Here is a 20442-nt window from a genome sequence, read left to right as displayed (position 1 = left end):
CCCCGTGTTCATTCATGACTACAGGTACTTGTCGGTACAGACTCTGTGCGTTCTCCCCGTGCCCTGTGTTGGTTTCCTCCGAGATCCTTGGATTCCTCCCACACTCCAAAGTTGTACAGGTTTGTAGGTTAATTGGCTTGGTATAAATGTAGAATTGTCCCTAGTGTGTGTAGGATAGTGTTAATATGAGGGGAACGCTGGTCGGCGTGGGCTCCGTCCGCCAAAGGGCTTGTTTCCGTGCTGTATCTCTAAACTAAACTAAACTAGCACATTGAATTGTTTATCGTCAATACTATAGACCGTTGATCACAATAAAAGCTTGGATAGTCTACCTTGGATAGGTTAAGGTATCTTTATTGAAACAAGGGGTATTGATGTGAGACATATGAGAAGTAAATAAAAGTAGATGTCTTGAAAAGTGAACAGGAAGGGGCAGTGATTGGCCATATAGTTTTAAAGTAGTAGCATCAGCTAGAGTGGAAATGCCGTTCAGAAGAGGAGTGGAGCAGAAACTATCATTACATTTAATGTGCGATTCCCCACAAGGCTAGAGACAGAGAGACAGAGCTACTAAGTGACAGAGCTAAAGACTGAGTACTTTAGCTAACATGGAAACAGTGAGCTGAAAAACTACCTCGTGTGCGGCAAATTTCTCTGGCTTATTGTTTGATTGTGTTTAACTCTGTACGTACAATGTGCCTTGCTGCCTGGTATTCTCAGTTTCCAAGTGTTTGGTTCCAAAAACACACGTCAGGGGGAATCAGGAGGGAAATCCTTTGCTGGTTAGAATCATACCTAATACAAAGGAAGATGGTCATGGAGGTTGGGTCAATCATCTCAGTCCCAGGACATCCCTTTGGAGTTATTCCGGGTATTGTCCAAGACCCAACCATTTACGTCTGTTCCATCAATAACCTTCCTTCAATTGTAAGGTCAGAAGTAGAGATGCTCAGCACCATATATAACTCATCGGGTCATGAAGCAGCCCACTTCAAAATGTGGACAGATGGCTGGGCTGATAGACGGTGAGCAACTGGAGTAACTCAGCGGGACAGGCAGCATCTCTAAGAGAAGGAATGGTCACAAAAGTTCCTGGCAATGACGATATTCAACAAAAGAAAATCCAGCTATTACCCCGTGACCTTCAATGGCATCCCCATCAATGAACGCTATCACTATCCTGGGCATTATCATTGACCAGACACTGATCTGGCGTAGCCTTATGCACAGTCTGACTGCAAGAGCAGATCAGAGGATAGGAAATCTGCAGTAAGTAACTTGCGTTGGAACTCCCCAAAGCCTGTACAAGGCTCAAGTTAGGAATTTGATGGAATACTCTTTGCACACCTTTAGACTTTACAGATACAGCATGGAACCAGGCCCATTGGCCCACAGAGTCTGTGCCAACCATCGATCACCCCATATACTTGCACTATCCTATACACAGAACAATGTACAATTTTAACCAAAGCCAAATAATCTACAAACCTGGAATGTGAGAGGAAACTGGAGCACCCAGAGAAAACACATGTGGTCTCAGGGAGAACGTACAACATAGCACCCGTAGTCAGGATGGAACCCGGGTCTCTGGCGCTGTAATGCAGCAACTCTATTGTTGCTCACTGTGCCGCCCTGAATGAGTGCAGTTTCAACAACATTCAAGAAGCTTGATATACAGCAACCCATTTGATAGACATTCACTCACTCCACCGCCACACAGTAGCAACAGTTTGTATCAGATGGAAGATGCCCTGCTGGAACTCGCCAAGATTCCCTAGATTGCACTTTCCAAACTTACCAGCGTAACCAGGACATGGAGGGTAAAAGCACGGGAACACCACCATTTCCTGGAAGCTTAAGTCACACAGTACCCTGACATAGAAATTATCCTCTTCACCATTACTGGGTCAAAATCCTGGAACTCTCCATTACAGCATTGTGGGAGTAGCCACATGTGTAAGGAATGCAGTGGTTCATAAAGGCTGCTTCCCCACCACCTCAAGGACAATTAGGGATAGGCAATTAAATGCTGGCTCATACTGAGAAACCCACATACCTTGCATGAATAAAAAATATGTGGCTCCTCCATTATTCCACCATACCAGATGTCCTCCGTCAGTAAAAGTAATCTAATTTGAGACTAAAATCTGAAGAAGAGTCTCGACCTGAAACGTCACCTCCCCATGTTCTCCAGGATGCTGCCTGACCAACTGAGTTACTCCAGCACTTTGTGTCATCGTCTTGTATTGCCACTCGGGAATCAATGTCTATTGTCTATTGACGTACCCCAGGATCCATCCTTGCTTCAAAGCTTCCAAGGGTCTTGCTATTAACTGTGTGTTTTCCCCTTGCATTTGTCCTTCCAAAGTTCAACTCTTTACACTTGTTCAGATTAGACTCCATCAGATTGTCCTGCCCACATCCCCAATTAATCTCCATGCTGCTGAATCCTTTCATAACCTTCCATACTATCCACAACTCCACCAATTTTTGTGTTATCTGCAAACTTACCAATCGACCCACGAATGTTTTTGCTAACTTGTTTATGTATTTCATAAACCAGAGGTTTGGCAACACAAGTAGATAGATTGGGAAGACATATGGTATGCTTGCCTTCATTATTTGTGAGGAAGTCATGATGCAGCTGTATAAGACATTTGGAGTATTGCATGCATTTCTCAGCTCCCCATTATTAGAAGGATATGGAGGCTTTGGAAAGGGCGCAGAGGAGGTTTGCCAGAATGATTACCTGTATTAGCTACAGGGAGAGGTTGGGCGAACTTGGATTGTTTTCTCGAGAATGTCGGAGGTTGAGGGGAGACGTGACAGAGGTATTTACAATTATGAGAGGCATATTATTATGAGGCAGACAGTCAGAATCTATTTCCCAGGATAGAAATATCAAATACTAGAGGACATAGTTTTAAGATGAGAGTGGCAAAGTTTAAAGGGACGTGCGGGGTAAGTTTATTACATAGAAGGAACACGGTGTCAGAGGTGGTGTGGAGACAGATATAATAGTGTCAAGTAAGAAACTTTTGAATAAGTACATGGATATGCCAAGAATGGGGGGAATATTGGCAGATCTTGATGGTCTACAGAAATTATTTTCTGAGGTTTGGCAAGTGTTGTTCAGAAGTTTGAGTTTGAGCCAAATTGTTGACCAGAAATTCCAATCAGCTGTTTTGTACAAACAAAGAAATGCAGGTTTATAGGAAAGATAGACAAAAGTGCAAGAGAAACTCAGCGGGTCAGGTAGCAATACTGGAGAAAAAGGATAGGTGACGTTTTGGGTTGTGATCCGTCTTCAGACGATCCGATGTCGCTGAGTAATGAGCCTGTCCCACTACTGTCGGTACCCGTCATAGGTCATAGACCGAAAATGTTCAACATGTTAAAAATCCAGCGGTGACCAGAAAGACGCTACGACTCTTTGGGCGACTGCGGAGATGACTCACGACCATACAGGCGACACCCTGGTGACATGTCGCGGAGTGAAGCCTCTATGGTTGTTAGTAGTCGCTCAAAGAGTTGTTCCTTGTTCTGGTCGCCGCTGGATTTTCAACATATTGAAAATTTTCGGCGACCTGCAACGACCTATGACAGGTGCCGGCAGTCGCCGAAAATGTTGCGTAAGTGGGACAGGCCCATTACTCTGGTACTTTGGGTCTATCATTGCTGTTTTGTACTTAGCACTGAAAGCTTGGACCGTGATCTTTGGGAATTTTGAGCTATCTTGTTGCATGTGAATAACAAAGCATGTACAAATAATAAATGTATCTTGTCAGTTAAACAGTATTGACCACAATGATCTGAAAGCTACATCTCCAAACTTATCCTTGGAGGAAATCCTGCAACGAGCCTATGAAGAGTTTGTCGTGGAGCTCAGAAGTGTTCAACTTTTGTTCAGTGAACCAGGTATATATTTTAAATTGTATTTTAAATTGGTGAGCCTTTCCTTAGAGTTTATATCCCCACTTTGAGTCCTTCACTGTCTGTGCATAGTCAAGTAGTTTAAACTGGTCAGAGACTGCTGAAAGATAGCACAGCTCTGATACAGTGGTCGTATTCAGCCCTCTGTGTCACAAGCTCATGGTTTGAAATCTCCCAGAGACGTTAGTACTAAACCCAGTTGAAGGTCCACATGCAGCACTGAAGAGTGCAGAATGGGAGTCCTTCCGATGTGATGTTCAACGGAGCCGCATTTCAGTGAATATTTAAGATCCCAAGATATTGTTTGGGAGAAGTGCTTGAGCTGTCCCCTGTGTTCTAGGCAATATTTATTGTTCAGCTAATATACTTGTTATGTTGCAGAATGTCCTGTAACAATTTAGCTGTGGTGTTTCCTGTATCACTGCACTTCAATAAGTATTTTATTGGTTGTAAAGCATTTTGGGATTTCCTCGTGCTGTGAGAGGAACGATATAAACATGTCTTTAACAGTCATGGAGTCAGGAGAAAGGCTGATAATTTGTATTAATACATTGCTTTCCTGAGATTTGTCAAGAGTTGTTCAGAACTTATACATGCCGATAAAGTTGCCCTTCAATGAGTTAGCCCCACATGATTGTGCCTGGCCCATATCCCTCCAAATGTTTTCTATCCATGGACCTGTCCAATTGTCTTTTAAATGTTATAATTATATCTGCCTCACTAATTCCACCAGCAACTCGTTACACTTTTGCAACACTATTGATCTCCTATTTCCCCTAATTAACTCTGACGATTGGGGGGCCTTTAGTATAATCACATCAATGTGATCACCCCCATTCTTATTTCTCAGTTCCACTCATATAACCTCTCTGGACGATCCCCACGAATATCCTTTCTCTTAGGTGTCCTTGAGACTCTTGAAAAGCGCCCATAAATAAAATGTATTATTATTATTATTACCGCCATGATGTTTTTCCTGACCAAAAAGACAACTCCTTCGCCTCTCTTTACTTCACCCATCCCTCCTGTAGCATATGAACCTGGATCATTGAGCTGCCTTTCCTGTCTCTTCGTGAGCCACATTTCTGCAATAGTTATAATATCCCAGTTCCATGTACTTATCCATGCCCTCAGTTCATGTGCCTTATCCATCAAGCCTCTTGCATTGAAATCAATGCAGTTTTATCCAATTAACCCACAAACCTGCATGTCTGGAGTGTGGGAGGAAACCTGAGCACCCAGAGAAAACCCATGCAGTCACAGGGAGAACGTGCAAACTCCGTACATACTCGTAGTCAGAATCAAACTTGGGTCTCTGGCACTATAAGGCAGCAACTCTAGTTCAGGTACAATCCATCCGTTCCTGTAGTACTGGTTACTCCTACCCCAGCATTTTAAAGTGTGCAGAATGGGTTGCTTCGGCCTATCTTTCCTGAAGCAAGACAAGAGGTGCTGGCATGCAGTGAATGAGGGATTTTAATGCAGAATAAGTTGAGCTGTAGCAGTAGCACTGAGTGTCAAAAATAAGTATTCCACTTCCTGGAGTCCATTCTTGGAGTTAAATTGTTTTGAAATTCAGAAATTGTTTCCTCGGATGCAGAGTTGTATAGCACATAAATACACGCTTTGGCCCATGGAGCCTGCACTGCCATCTCATAAATTCCCATCAACTCCCCCTTCCCATTCCCTCCCAGATCCCACCTCACATCTACATGCACTAGCAGAAGAAGTGGGCGATTGTCAAAACCCCCAACTCGACTTGTTATGTAAAATTGTTGTGTAATTATTTTATAGTTTTGTAGTATGAAGAGTGTTATTTGTGGTACTTTATCCACATTAAATTGATTAAAGGTTCAAGTTATTAGTTTTGACCAACGTTGAAGGGGGAGATGTAAGGTAATTTAAGGGAAGGGGGAGAATTGTAATTATAGTAAAGGGGGTATATGTAATATAAATGTCAGTGCCCCTTTAATATAAATGCCTGTGTCTCGTGATTGAGGTCAGGTGACCTTCGAGAAGTTTCCGTGGGTTGTTCAGATTAAATCTTACTTACAAGATGTCGGACGTGTTTTCTTTGTGCTAGTCACAACAGGGCCTTACGTGGTCTCAAACTTTACACGACCGATTAACCTACCAACCAGCATGGCCTTGGGATCTGGGAAGAAGCCAGAGCAACTGGGAGAAATGAACGCAATCATGTGGAAAATGTTCACTGATGTGTGGTATTTGGATGCCAATATGCAGTGATTTTTCCACTCAGATTTGTAATGCATAATATTCTCAATTGTTGTACTCTTCAGCATAGTGCCAGAATAGAGTTTAGTCTCAGCATGTTTTACGAAGAAAACACCACAATAATCATCATTGCATGAAACATTTATTTATTGAGAATTTGGATTGTATTTATCCCTGGCCTAAGATATGTTACAGTTTGGAATCTGTGTAATCTCTTATTTCCAGCTATCTATTGCTCCAATTTGTGATCAGATTTTGAAATAATTCTCATTTAGCAGGGGAGGTTAGATAACATGACCATTAGTGAGGCAATACTTAGTGTGAATTATCTTGGTACTTTCATATGATATTCAGTCAGAATTAAACAGCACAGATCCAGGCCCTTCAACCCACCAGGTCGACACTGACAATGTTGCCCACCTACACTGAACCCATTTGCTTGATTATGAGTTAAGTTTAGTTTATTGTCACATGTGCCGAGGTACAGTGAAAGGCTTTTGTTGCGTGCTAACCAGTCAGCGGAAAGACAATACACGATTACATTCGAGGCATCCATGGTGTATAAATACAGGATAACGGGAATAACGGGAATTTGATGCAAACGGCGTTTAGTTTATGACTGTATCCTTCTACGCCTTCGGAGTCCAAGGACAATGGCCTTTTCCCGCTCTCACAGCTTATTTTCCACTCTACCACGTATCTCCCTGTCATCTCTTTTGTCATCCATGTCATCCCTTAACTGCCCATCAACATTGCCCCCAACTCCCCTGCCATCCAGCTATGCTTGGGGTCATTTATAGTGGCCGATTCATTTACCCGTCTGCATGATTTTGAGACGTGGGAGGAAACTGGAGCTCCTGGCAGGAATCTATGGAGATGGAGAATATGGAAACTCCCCAGATTGCATCAGAGGCTTGAATTAAACATGGGTTGCTGGAGCTGTGAGGCAGAACCAGTAACTGGTGCCAGGATCAATCACCCCTGGAAATAGCCATAAACCTGGCTGCTAAATGAACAAGACACACAATACTGCTAATCAATAATCTGCGGACATCAATCAGGCATAATCTAGTCTGCAGTGAATGGCTTTTATTTGAAGATTTGAATAGATTTTATGATAATTGGTTGCTGTAGAAGCTACACAGTGATGCATAGCAATCAGATTTGGATCTCTTTGTGTTTTCATTTGGAAAATAAAAATAACTGGTTGCACAACGTTGATCACGTGATGCAACCTCGATCTTGTGACAACCAGTGACGTACTTTTGAAATGTCATCTTTTGATGTAGAAATAGGCAATCAAAGTTTATTGATAATGTGGCTAGAGGGAATTTAATGGGATTTTCAAAAGCAATTGTAATTTCAAATGTTAGTATTAACAAAAAAATCAATTCAACTTGTTCAGGTCAAGATTGGAAGTCTGCCCGCAAGCAGTACTCCTCCTCTCAGCACATACTGCAACCCCTGGATGTCAAGATGCAGCTTTCCAGAGCCATCGTGGAGAAAGACAGCAGAATACCCAAGTATGTTTGCTATACAGTGCAGAAAGGAACAGCAGATGCTGGTTTATACCCGTTGGACACAAAGTGCTGGAGTAATTCAACGGCTCAGGCAGCATCTGTGGAGAAAAAGAATGGGTGATGTTTTGGATCGACCCTTCTTCAGACCAGCCCAAAACGTCACCCATCTTTTTTTCTCCAGAGGCTGCCTGGCCTGCTGAGTAACTCCAGCACTTTGTATCTATTTAATGTTTGTTATAGATAGTAGACAATAGGTGCAGCAGTAGGCCATTCGGCCCTTCGAGCCAGCACCGCCATTCAATTTGATCATGGTTGATCATCCCCAATCAGTACGCCGTTCCTGCCTTCTCCCCAAATCCCCTGACCATGCTATCTTTAAGAGTCCTATCTAGCTCTCTCTTGAAAGTATCCGGGTAACTGGCCTCCACTGCCTTCTGAGGCAGAGAATTCCACAGACTCACAACTCTCTGTATGAAAAAGTGTTTCCTCATCTCCGTTCTAAATGGCTTACCCCTTATTCTTAAACTGTGGCCCCTGGTTCTAGACTACCCCAACATCTGGAACATGTTTCCTGCCTCTAGTGTGCCCAAACCCTTAATAATCTTATATGTTTCAATAAGATCCCCTCTCATCCTAAATTCCAGAGTATACAAGCCCAGCTGCTCCATTCTCTCAGCATATGACAGTCCCGCCATCCCGGGAATTAACCTTGTGAACTTACGCTGCACTCCCTCAATAACAAAAATGTCCTTCCTCAAATTTGGAGACAAAAACTGCACACAATACTCCAGGTGTGGTCTCACTAGGGCCCTGTACAATTGCAGAAGGACCTCTTTGCTCCTATACTCAACTCCTCTTGTTTTGAAGGCCAACTCGCTTTCTTCACTGCCCGCTGTACCTACATGCTTACTTTCATTGACCAATGAACAAGGATCCACAGATCCCGTTGTACTTTCCCTTTTCCCAACTTGACACCATTTAGATACTAATCTTCCTTCCTGTTTTTGCTACTAAAGTGGATAACCTCACGTTTATCCGCATTAAACTGCATCTGCCATGCATCTGCCCACTCACCCAACCTGTCCAAGCCACCCTGCATTCTCATAGCATCCTCCTCACAGTTCACACTGCCACCAGCTTTGTGTCATCTACAAATTTGCTAATGTTACATAATCCCTTCATCTAAATCATTAATATATATTGTAAATAGTTGCGGTCCCAGCACCGAGCCTTGCGGCACCCCACTAGTCACTGCGTGCCATTCTGAAAGGGACCCGTTAATCCCTTCTCTTTGTTTCCTGTCTGCCAACCAATTTTCTATCCATGTCAGCACTCTACTCCCAATACCATGTGCCATAATTTTGCCCACTAATCTCCTATGTGGGACCTTCTCAAATGATTTCTGAAAGTCCAGGTACACTACATCCACTGGCTCTCCCTTGTCCATTTGCCTAGTTACATTCTCAAAAAATTCCAGAAGATTAGTCAAGCATGATTTCCCCTTCGTAAATCCATGCTGATTCGGACCGATCCGGTTACTGCTGACCAAATATGCCGATTTTCATCTTTTATGATTGACTCCAGCAACTTCCCCACCACCTATGTCAGGCTGTCTGAAGAAGGGTTTCGGCCCGAAACGTCGCCTATTTCCTTCGCTCCATAGATGCTGCTGCACCCGCTGAGTTTCCCCAGCAATTTTGTGTACCACCTATGTCAGGCTAACTGGTCTATAATTCCCCGTTTTCCCGCCTTTCTTAAAAAGTGGGATAACATTTGCTACCCTCCAATCCACAGGAACTGATCCTGAATCTAAAGAACATTGGAAAATGATCATCAATGCGTCCACGATTTCTAGAGATACTTCCTTTACTACCCTGGGGTGCAGACCATCAGGCCCTGGGGATTTATCAGCCTTCAGTCCCATCAGTCTACCCAACACCATTTCCTGCCTACTGTGGATTTTCTTCAGATCCTCCTCACCCCTGATCCTCTGGCCACTAGTACATCAGGAGGATTATACAGCTGATTTTAATGTCCTTTTGGCGAATATTGAATTTCAGCAAAGCAAGGTCCACATTCTTGCATGTTTAATAGTTTCTGTTTCAGTGTCTCCAACATACATGTGGAGCAGCTTCAGGGCCCTCTTGTGAAATTGCCAATTGCCCATGATGCCAAATGGCAGCTGCCCAAATTTGACCTGATCTTACTTTGTATCTTTAATATTATTTTACAAATGAAATAAAATCATATTTGGTAGATGAAAATACTTAAATCTCATTTATGCAAGAATAATCACACTGATTTGCAATTGTCAGGGAATGAGCATTCGCTATAAGTAGTCGCTAACACTAATTCAGAACACTAATCTAGGACGGCACGGTGGCTCAGCGGTAGAGTTGCTGCCTTACAGCGCCAGAGACCCGGGTTAAATCCTGATTATTGGTGCTTGTTTGTATGGAGTTTGTACGTTCTCTCTGTGACCTATGTGGGTTTTCTCCGGGAGCTCAGGTTTCCTCCCAAACTCCAAAGACGTACAGGTTTGTTGGTTAATTGGCTTGGCATAATTGTGAATTGTCCCTAGTGTGTGTAGGATAGTGTTAGTGTGCGGGGCACGCTGGGTTTAAGTTACACTGTGTAATGTAGACGGAAGCTCTGGTGCAATGCCGAGGGAGTGCTGGAGGTGGAGGGTGAAGTAGGGCAGATGTGTGGGTGACTGTTCTGAAAATGAGTTCCAATTCCACTGGAATTTGAATTCCGCTGATTAAATAATTTAGACTTTAGAGATACAGCGTGGAAACAGGCCCTTCGGCCTACCCAGTCAGTGCCAACCAGCGATCCCCGTACACTAGCACTATCCTACATACTAGGGACAATTTACAATTTTACCGAAGCCAAATTAACCTTAACCTACAGACCTGTACGTCTTTGGAGTGTAGAAGGAAACTGGAGCACCCGGAGAAAACCCACTTGGTCGCAGGGAAAACGTACGAACTCTGTATAGTCAGGATCAAACCCAGATATATGGCACTGTTAGGCAGCAACCCTACCACTGCACAATTGTGCCGCTCTTAATTCTGGTGTTATAGGAGGTATACAGATGTTATGAGAGGCATAGATAAGTTAGACGGTCAGAACCTTTATTCCCACTGTGAAAATGTCAAGACTAGAGGGCATAGCTTTAAGGTGAGCGGGACAAAGTTCAAAAGATATGTGGCGGTGCAAGTTGTTAATTACTGGGTGGCTGGAATGCACTACCGGGGTGGTATGCAGTTTACGAGGCTTTTAGTTGGCACATGGATATGCAGGGAATGGAGGGATATTGATCATATGCAGGTTGAGCAGATTAGATTATCGTGGCCGTGTTCGGCACAGACGTTGTGGGCTGAAGGGTCTGTTCCTGTGCTGTACTGTTGTATATTACAGAATGTCCAATCAATGATAGTAATGGTGATTTTGAATGTCGCGGATTGTTTCACTGAAGTGATTATTTTTCAGGTTTAAAGTATCGGGGGAACTCCCTTTGCTCCACATCAAAATGTCTGATCAAAAACTGCGAAGTGTTTGTCAACTTGCTGATAGTATTCCCCTTCCTCCAACGTTGTCATCCACCAGCTCGCCTGTCAGGCCGAAGGTCAGTGTGATGCCTGATACTATCCAATGTACTGCATTCTCTCTGATACTCACCATGTTATGGTGTTGGAAAATGTACACTTCAAATGGCATGACTCTTCAATGGAGTTCTGCAGATCGCTGAGGGAAGCTTTTCTTGTCTGCTGGCAATTTAGTTTAGTTTAGTTTAGAGATACAACGCAGAAACAGGTCCTTCGGTCAACCGAGTCCGCACCGACCAGTGATCCCTGATGTTGGAGAAAACCCACATAGTCACAGAGAGAACGTACAAGCTCCATACGCACAGCACCCATAGTCAGGATCGAACCTGGGTCTCAAACGCTGTAAGACAACTTCTCTACTGCTGTGCCACCGTTCCACCATTGGCACGCTGATCGCAGTTTTGCTCATTGCGCAATCCCAATAGTTACCAAGGATAAATATTTCTCCTTTACATTGAAAGCAGAAAGTGCTGGCAATTCTCACCAGGTCCAGGCACATTTGCAGAAAGAAGCAGAGCTAATGTTTCAGGTTGCAGGCACTTATATATATTTGTATGGCATTGTTAACAATCCATCAGTGGCGCAGGGTGAGCCAGTGGAAATGCTTGTGATACGATCCCTCAGGGCAAATGTTCAGTATGTGAGCAATTTGTATGGGAACCATGAACTGGTTTGGTTCAGGAATAGCTACTTCCCCACAGCCAACAGGCTATTAAACTCGGCTCGGGCAAAACTCTGATTATTAATAACCCATTATCTGTTATTTACACTTTATCAGTTTATTTATTCATGTGTGTATATATTTATATTATGGTATATGGACACACTTATCTGTTTTGTAGTAAATGCCTACTATGTTCTGTGTGCTGAAGCAAAGCAAGAATTTCATTGTCCTATACAGGGACACATGACAATAAACTCACTTGAACTTGAAATACCTGACATTAGACTGGTGTCAAGACTTGTCTTAAATTGAGACCAAGTAACGTTGAAGCTTCAAAATTCCACGTGTTGGCATGTTGTCATTGCCACAGTACTGCTGATAGGAAAAATAATTGATTCATTCCATTTTAAAGATTAACTCAATGTTTCCGTGCACCACAATGTGGTGCGTGGTTTATGCCCCTTGCATCTTGATCATGAAGCACCTCAGAGATCTTATTCAACTAGGCCCCACCCCCCCCCCCCCCCCTCCCCCCCCCAGCTCCTGCATTAATGATACGCTTAAGATGTATGTCATGATAAACAGACTGATACAATAGCATTCATGTTCGACTGAAAACTTAAAAGTGGCATTTGTGTAATTTGATACTCTGGGTTAATAGCATTTCCTATTTGTCTTAAAAATCATTATTTCAGATAATTTTCAGAATAAATTTCAGATAATTCTCTTCAAATAATTCATTTTACATTAATAGTAACTATTTTTCTATCTCCATGGATGCTGCCTGACTTGCTGAGTATCTTCAGTTGTTACTGTTTTAATTCTACAGTGTCTTGATTTCTGAACACATTTTACCATTTATGCATTCTTTGCATTTTGACAATGCACTGAATTGATGAGCATTAAAAAAAAAGTCAACTTTTTAAAAATGTTCTTTAAATCTAATGAATACTGGTTGATATTCACTATGAATGAAGTGATATAAGGGAATCAGCCTCCATGAAGGCAAACAATGAGGAATTGAGAGTGATTTAATAGGAACTGAAATGGATTGAATGTTGGATCTTTGTTGCATTTGGCCAGCAGGTGGTCATCGATGCAACTGCATTTCAATCGATACCCATATCCAAACGTCATTTTTTTTACTGAAGATAGATACGAAGTACTGGACTAACTCAGCGGGTAGGCAGCATCTCTGGAGAAAAGGAATAGGTGACGTTTCGGGTTCTTCAGGCTGACTAAAGAAACGTCACCTCTCCTTGAGAGATGCCACCTGACCTGCGAAGTTTAGTTTATTGTCACGTGTACTGAGGTACAGTGAAAAGCTGTATAGGAAGGAACTGCAGATGCTGGTTTATACCTAAGAAAGACACAAAGTGTTGAAGTAAATCCAATATTCTTTCTGTCTGGTAGATGGTACGTGTAAGACCAGTAGAGGTGTTTGACCCACGTCTCGTAGTAATTGGTTCATCAGCATCATTGGAAGAATCAAGTAAGTATCTCGCATCTGTTTTGACCCAATATCCCTTTATCACTGTATAACCGATGTAATTTGCTTTGGTTTTTTTAAGTAATGCAATGCATCCTTCAAATCTAAATTTTTGATTTAAGTACCTTCTTGATCGAAGCACAAAAGCAGTAAAATTAGTTTGATTCTCACAGTACCTTGCATTATTAGGTGGTAAAACTGGAAAGGAGTACTGAGACGGTGGTGGGTCTGAGGAACAAGCTCCTCTCTGTGATTCCTCCTGCTGTCCGGCCCTACAGCCACGTTTAAACGCTACCACAGCCAGGTGTTGTTTTCTCGGGGCTTACCTGCAGCTCCATCTTCTGCCTCGACGATTCCAAATCCCGTTCCAGACCTCCCGGTTCGGACTCAACCGGCATTTATCCCTTCGTTATCACCTCCCCCACAGGCAACAATGGACCATTGTGGGCTCTGATCTGTACTGTACCTTTCCATACCTCTATTTTCCCTCTTCCTAGACTGTCTGACTCACCTATTCCTTTTCTCCAGAGATGATGCCTAACCTGCCGAGTTACTCCGGCATTTTGTGTCTATGTTCGGTGTTCACCAGCATCTGTAGTTCCTTCCCGCACATTTTGCCAGAGAAGGTAATTGAGGCAGTTAGACTGGTGCATGGATAGGAAAGGTTCAGAGAGAAATAGACAATAGTCAACAGGTGCAGGAGTAGGCCATTTGGCCCTAACTTGCTGGAATCCCATTTGGCCAGCACCACCATTCAATTTGATCATGGCTGATCATCCCCAATCAGTACCCCATTCCTGCCTTCTCTAAATGAGGCAAATGTGGGTAAATGTGACTTGTTAGATGGGGCATGGACTAGTTGGGCCAAAGAGTGTTTCTATGCTGCATTACTGTGACTGTCAAGGGTGAAGAATGTTGTAAAACAGGATCTTGTACATCTAAATGCAAAGTTATGACACTGATAAGTATTGTAGGAAGGAACTGCAGATGTTAGTTTAAACCAAAGATAGTCACAAAATGCTGGAGTAACACTGTGTGACATGCAGCATCTCTGGATAGAAGGAATGGGTGATGTTTCGGGTCGAGACCCTTCTTCAGACTAATGCTATGAAACCAGCTGTGTATCTAGGCTCTTGTGGCACAAGCTGCAGAAGCTATTTCACTCAGCATTAATTAGAACTACATGAATATCGCAAAGCTTTACAGTACAGACTGGAGATCACTTTTAATTCCACTTATGCACAGGATTGTTAACGTTTAGTTATAGTCACATGTACAGAGGTACAGTGAAAGTCTTTCCAAGGTACAGTGAAAAGCTTGTGAAAATTGGAAATTTAGATTTTTTGTGTGTTTTCGGGTTAAGATAAGAGTATTATACATCGCTCCAGTCAAATTGAAGCAAACACATATTGGTGCATGAAAGAAAGTATTGCTGTGCAATGGTAGACAAAAATGCTGGAGAAACTCAGCGGGTGAGGCAGCATCTATGGAGCGAAGGAAATAGGCAACGTTTCGGGTCGAAACCTTTCTTCAGACTGTCCATAGATGCTGCCACACATGCTGAATTTCTCCAGCATTTTTGTCTACCTTCGATTTTCCAGCATCGGCAGTTCCTTCTTTAACATATTGCTGTGCGATGTTCATTAGAGTCATACAGTGTGGAAACAGGCCCATTGGTCCAACTAAGTTATCCGCTGATTACTCCACTAAGTATTTGCAATCTTTGCCCTTCAGTGATGCATATTTGCATCTCTGAGCATAAAAGATTGAGGAAGTTCTCTTGGACTGGACTTTAATATTCTGTTCTTCCTGCGAGAATGACAAACATGAGATGAACAATTCATAAAATAACTTGCTGGAACCCCATTCCCCAACTGCCCTGACAAACTTTGATAGCTTGTCTGTTAAAGGCTACGGAGGAATCTTTAACTGAGCTTGGGTGCCTGCTTAACAGAAACACTGTTCAAAGATTACTTAAAAAATGAATGAAAATGCATACAATTCAATGTTACTCAAACAACAATGTGTAATTAAAAGCAAAATGATTAAAGCACGTGGGTTTTCCCACATGGTGGAGCCCTGCTCAGCTGTGGGCTTGCTGTTCCTCAGCTTGGCCTCCTTGATGAAATGTAGAGAAGTGGGTGTGAGGTGCAGTCACGGTGGAAGATCCCAGCCCCCTCACTGGCACTGATCTTTTCCTGTTTCTGGGGCTGATTTAGAGAGCGGTGTTTGAGCCTGGCCTACCAATAGACAATAGACAATTGGTGCAGGAGTAGGCTACTCAGCCCTTCGGGCCAGCAACTCCATTCAATGTGATCATGGCTGATCATCTCCAATCAGTACCCCCGTTCCTGCCTTCTCCCCATACCAGGCCTCCATTATCGTTCTGCAGCAGACGAAACCTCCTCCATCATCGATCTGTGGTGGGCAAGTTGGGCCGGTTTGCTGGGAGGGTCCTGGCCCGCCGATTGACTTGACTTAATATTGGTTGGGGTACAGGAATAGATCCAGCGAGTGCTTTGCCGGTTCTATCCCTGCAGCAGGCAATTGTATGTGCCATGTATTTGTATTTTGTATTTTGCCAAATTTGAGACAGCATCAATAATACACGCTGTATAATGTCAACGAAAGGAAGCCAGTTCAATACATTTGCAGTATCCTGTTGACTTGGTATTCCTTAGGTTCACTTGGATCTGAAGAGGAATTCAGTGATGCAAGGGAAGGGGCTGTCGTGCCAAGTCCAGCTGCAGTGGCTGATGAAGCCCAGCAAGAAGACAACGAAACTTCAAGCGAGGAGCTCACAGATCTCCAGCTGAAGTTTGAAGTTAAGGAGGTAGAAATAATTTTAATATGTTCCCTATTGGTTTGTATTCTTTATCAATAATTCTCCTTTTGGAAAACATGTATTTTTTCATTATGATGGATTTAGAGTTTGGACTGGTTTTGTCTGAGTCTTAGATTTGTACAGCACAGCCACAGGCCATTCGACCACCCTGACATTGCCAGCCTTTTTGTCCATCCATGCTAATCCCATATAGAACATAGAACAGACTGTGTAAGAAGGAACCACAGATGCCGGTTTAAACCAAAGATAGACACAAAAAGCTGGAGTAACTCAGCGGGACAGGCAGCATCTCTGGAGAGAAGGAATGGGTGATGTTTCGGGTCGAGCCCCTTCTTCAGACTGGTTAGGGATAAGGTAAACGAGAGATATAGACGTTGATGTGAAGAGATAAAGAACAATGAATGAAAGATATGCAAAAAAGTAACGATGATGAAGGAAATAGGCCATTGTAAGCTGTTTGTTGGGTGAAAATGAGAAACTAGTTTACCTTGGGTGGGGGAGAGATAGAGAGAGAGGGAATGCTGGACTGAATGGGCTGAAGTGAGAGGAATCAATATTCATACCACTGGGCTGTAAACTGCCCAAGCAAAATATGAGATGCTGTTCCTCCAATTTGCGTTTAGCCTCACTGACAATGGGGGAGACAGAGGACAGAAAGGTCTGTGTGGGAATAGGAAGGAGAATTAAAGTGTCCAGCAACCGGGAGATCAGGTTGGTTCACGCGGGCTGAGCGAAGGTGTTCTGCGAAACGACCGCCTAGTCTGCATTTGGACTCGCCGATGTATAAGAGTCCACATCTTGAACACCGGATACAGTAGATGAGGTTGGAGGAGGTGCAAGTGAACCTCTGCCTAACCTGAAAGGACTGTCGGGGTCCCTGGACAGAGTCGAGGGAGGAGGTGTAGCGACAGGTGTTGCATCTTTTCTGGTTACTGGGGAAGGTACCTGGGGTGGGGGTGGATTGTGTGGGAAGGGATGAGTTAACCAGGGAGTTGCGGAGGGAACGGTCTCTGCGGAAAGTTGAAAGGGGTGGAGATGGGAAAATGTGGCTAGTGGTGGGATCCCGTTGGAGGTGGCGGAAATTCCGCGACCAAACACAGACTGGGCGACCAGTTGCTGGACACTTTAATTCTCCTTCTTATTCCCACACTGACCTTTCTGTCCTCGGTCTCCTCCATTGTCACAGTGAGGCTAAACGCAAAGTGGAGGAACAGCATCTCATATTTTGCTTGGGCAGCTTACAGCCCAGTGGTATGAATATTGATTTCTCTCACTTCAGGTAGCTCTGGCACTCTCTCTATCCCTCCCCCACCCATGTTGCACCATCTTCTCATTTTCACCCTGCAAACAGCTTACAATGGCCTGTTTCCTTTTTTGTATATCTTTCATTCATTGTTCTATATTTCTCCATATCACCGTCTATAGTATATCTCTCGTTTCCCTTAACCCTAACCAGTCTGAAGAAGGGTCTTGACCCGAAATGTCACCCATTCCTTCTCTCCAGAGATGCTGCCTGTCACGCTGAGTTACTCCAGCTTTTTGTGTCTATCTTTAGAACAGTACAGCAGAGGAAGGGGCCCTTCAGCCCACAATGTTTGCGGCATGCATTATGCCTGGTTAAACTGATCTCATCTGCCTGTATATGATCCATATCCCTGTACTTCCATGTGCCTATTAAATAGGCTCTTAAATGCCACTATCATATCTTCCTCAACTACCACCCCGACAAAGTGTTCCAGACCCCCACCACTCTCTGTGTAAATAAAACTTTCCCCACACAGCTCCATTAAACTTTCCCCCTCTCACTTTATTGCTATGCCCTCTAGTATTAGACATTTCCACCCAGGGAAAAAGGTTCTGGCTTTCTTACCCTATCATTGTCTCTCTTAATATTACATACTTTTATCGTCTCCCCTCAGCCACCGACATTCCAGAGAAAACTATCCAAATGTATCCAATATCGCACGGTGGCGCAGCGGTAGAGTTAGAAACATAGAAACATCAAAAATAGGTGCAGGAGTAGGCCATTCGGCCCTTTGAGCCAGCACCGCCATTCAATATGATCATGGTTGATTATCCAAAATCAGTACCCCGTTCCCGCTTTCTCTCCATATCCCTTGATTCCATTAGCCCTGAGAGTTATATCTAACTCTCTCCAGAAGATATCCAGTGAATTGCTCTCCACTGCCTTCTATGGCAGAGAATTCGACAGATTGACAACTCTGACGGTGAAATGGCCTACCCCTTATTCCTAAACTGTGACCCTTGGTTCTGGACTCCCCCAACATCGGGAACATTTGTCATGCATCTAGCCTCTCCAATCCCTTAATAATATTATATATTTCTATAAGATACCCTCTCATCCTTCTAAATACAAGTCCAATCGATCTGTTTGTTCATCGTATGTCAGCCCCGTCATCCCGGGAATTAACCTGGTGAACCCACGCTGCACTCCCTCAATAGCAAGAATGTCTTTCCTCAAATTAAGAGACCAAACCTGCACACAATGAGTTGCTGCCTCACAGTGCCAGAGGCCTGGGTTCAATCCCTACTACCGATGCTGTTTGTATGGAGTTTGTACATTCTCCCCGTGACTGCGGGGTTTTTCTCCGAGATCTTTAGTTTCCTCCCACACTCTAAAGACGTACAGATTTGGAGGTTAATTCTATCTGAAGAAGGTTCTCGACCCGAAGCGTCTCCCATTCCTTCTATCCAGAGATGTTACCCGTCCCACTGAGTTACTCCAGCATTTTGTGTCTATCTTTGGTGATAACCAGCATCTGCAGTTCCTTCCTGCACATTTGTAGATTAATTGGATTGGTATAAATGTCAGTTGTCCCTTGTGTGTATAGGATAGTGCTAATGTGCGGGATTGCTGGTCGGTGTGGACTCAGTGGGCCAAAGGGTATGTATATTCTGTACTGTATATCTAATACTAAAATGAAAACTCTCCCTGTTTTGAAACACTCTAATCCATATTAGGATCTTATCAGTGACAGTTTGATTTCTCTACATTAAGTCTTATCTTATTGTGTTGTTGACTGCCAGGCTTGTAGGTTGTAACAAAAGTACTAATATTGAAAGAACCTGACCATAGCCTTGTGCGTGAGAATCATGGCCATTTGATGTACAGGCTTTCTGTGAACTGGTTAGCACGCAACAAAACCATATAACCATATAACAATTACAGCACGGAAACCTTTTCACTGTACCTCTGTACACGTAACAATAAACTGAACTAAAATTATGGCAATAACTTTGCAAATTAAAACATAAAATTATTATAAGAATTGGCAGGTCAGGCAGTTAATGTTTCAGGTCAGCAAAGCCTTACCTGAACATGTAAAGTGAGAAAACAGATGTGCTGCTGAGAGGGAGAGTATTGGAGGAACAAAGACAGAGGGTCTGTGCAGGAACAAGGACGAGGTTGTCTAGATTTCAATGCCAGCAGGTTGGTAGGTGAATCAGTGCAGTTAGAGAAGATGGAAAAATCAAACCAAAAGGCCACACTGGAACATGCAGGGCCGTGCAGTGGGTAAAGTTACCGCCTCACAGCTCTAGAGATCTGGGTTCGATCCTGACCTTGGGTGCTGTCTGCATGGAGTTTACATGTTATCTCATGGGTTTCCTCAGTGAGTTAGCTCCCACATCCAAAAATATGTGGGTTCCCTGTGGCTATCAAACTTTACATCTCCCCACCCCACTTCTGTAGTGGGGTAGACTGAGACTGAGACTGACTCCCCTCCCCCTTCCCAATCTTTGCCCATCCCCCAAGCCTTTCCACTCGTCACTTTAATTTCATGTTTCATGTATTTCATGAATTGGACTCTTTAAGTTGCACATAACACCGAACTGGTGTGAATGGGTGATTGCTGGTTGGTGTGGCCTCAGTGGGCAGAAGGGTTTGTTTCCGTGCTGTTTTTATAACTCGAATCAATTCAACACCGAGATGCAGGACACAGTTTGTTTTCTTGCTTTTCAACCTCTGATGAAATGTCATGGTCCTGAAATGTGAACTCTTTCTGTTATAAGACGCTATCTGAACCTGCTGAGTACCTTGAATGCTTTTTGCTTTTATTTCAGATCTCCAGCATTTGCGGTTCTTTGATTTTAAATGACTTAACTTTGCGATCTCCATGTGTTGC

The 20442-nt window shown here is 43.4% G+C and overlaps 1 protein-coding gene across 3 annotated transcripts in view; it reads left to right on the top strand.

Annotated features, from left to right (window-relative positions):
- vps13c (vacuolar protein sorting 13 homolog C) overlaps positions 1–20442 on the top strand; it is a 294729-nt gene that overhangs the window by 74454 nt on the left and 199833 nt on the right. For all 3 annotated transcript variants that reach the window (XM_033014961.1, XM_033014960.1, XM_033014962.1), the window contains 5 exons: positions 3789–3918; positions 7574–7691; positions 11184–11319; positions 13377–13455; positions 16134–16285. In XM_033014961.1, the coding sequence (XP_032870852.1) occupies positions 3789–3918; positions 7574–7691; positions 11184–11319; positions 13377–13455; positions 16134–16285 (615 nt within the window). The remainder of the gene's footprint in view (positions 1–3788; positions 3919–7573; positions 7692–11183; positions 11320–13376; positions 13456–16133; positions 16286–20442) is intronic.

Source organism: Amblyraja radiata, chromosome X (genome assembly GCF_010909765.2).
Source record: "Amblyraja radiata isolate CabotCenter1 chromosome X, sAmbRad1.1.pri, whole genome shotgun sequence".
NCBI lineage: Eukaryota > Metazoa > Chordata > Chondrichthyes > Rajiformes > Rajidae > Amblyraja > Amblyraja radiata.
The sequence above is the reverse complement of the archived record's forward strand: the minus strand, read 5'-3'. Positions and strand labels throughout refer to the sequence as shown.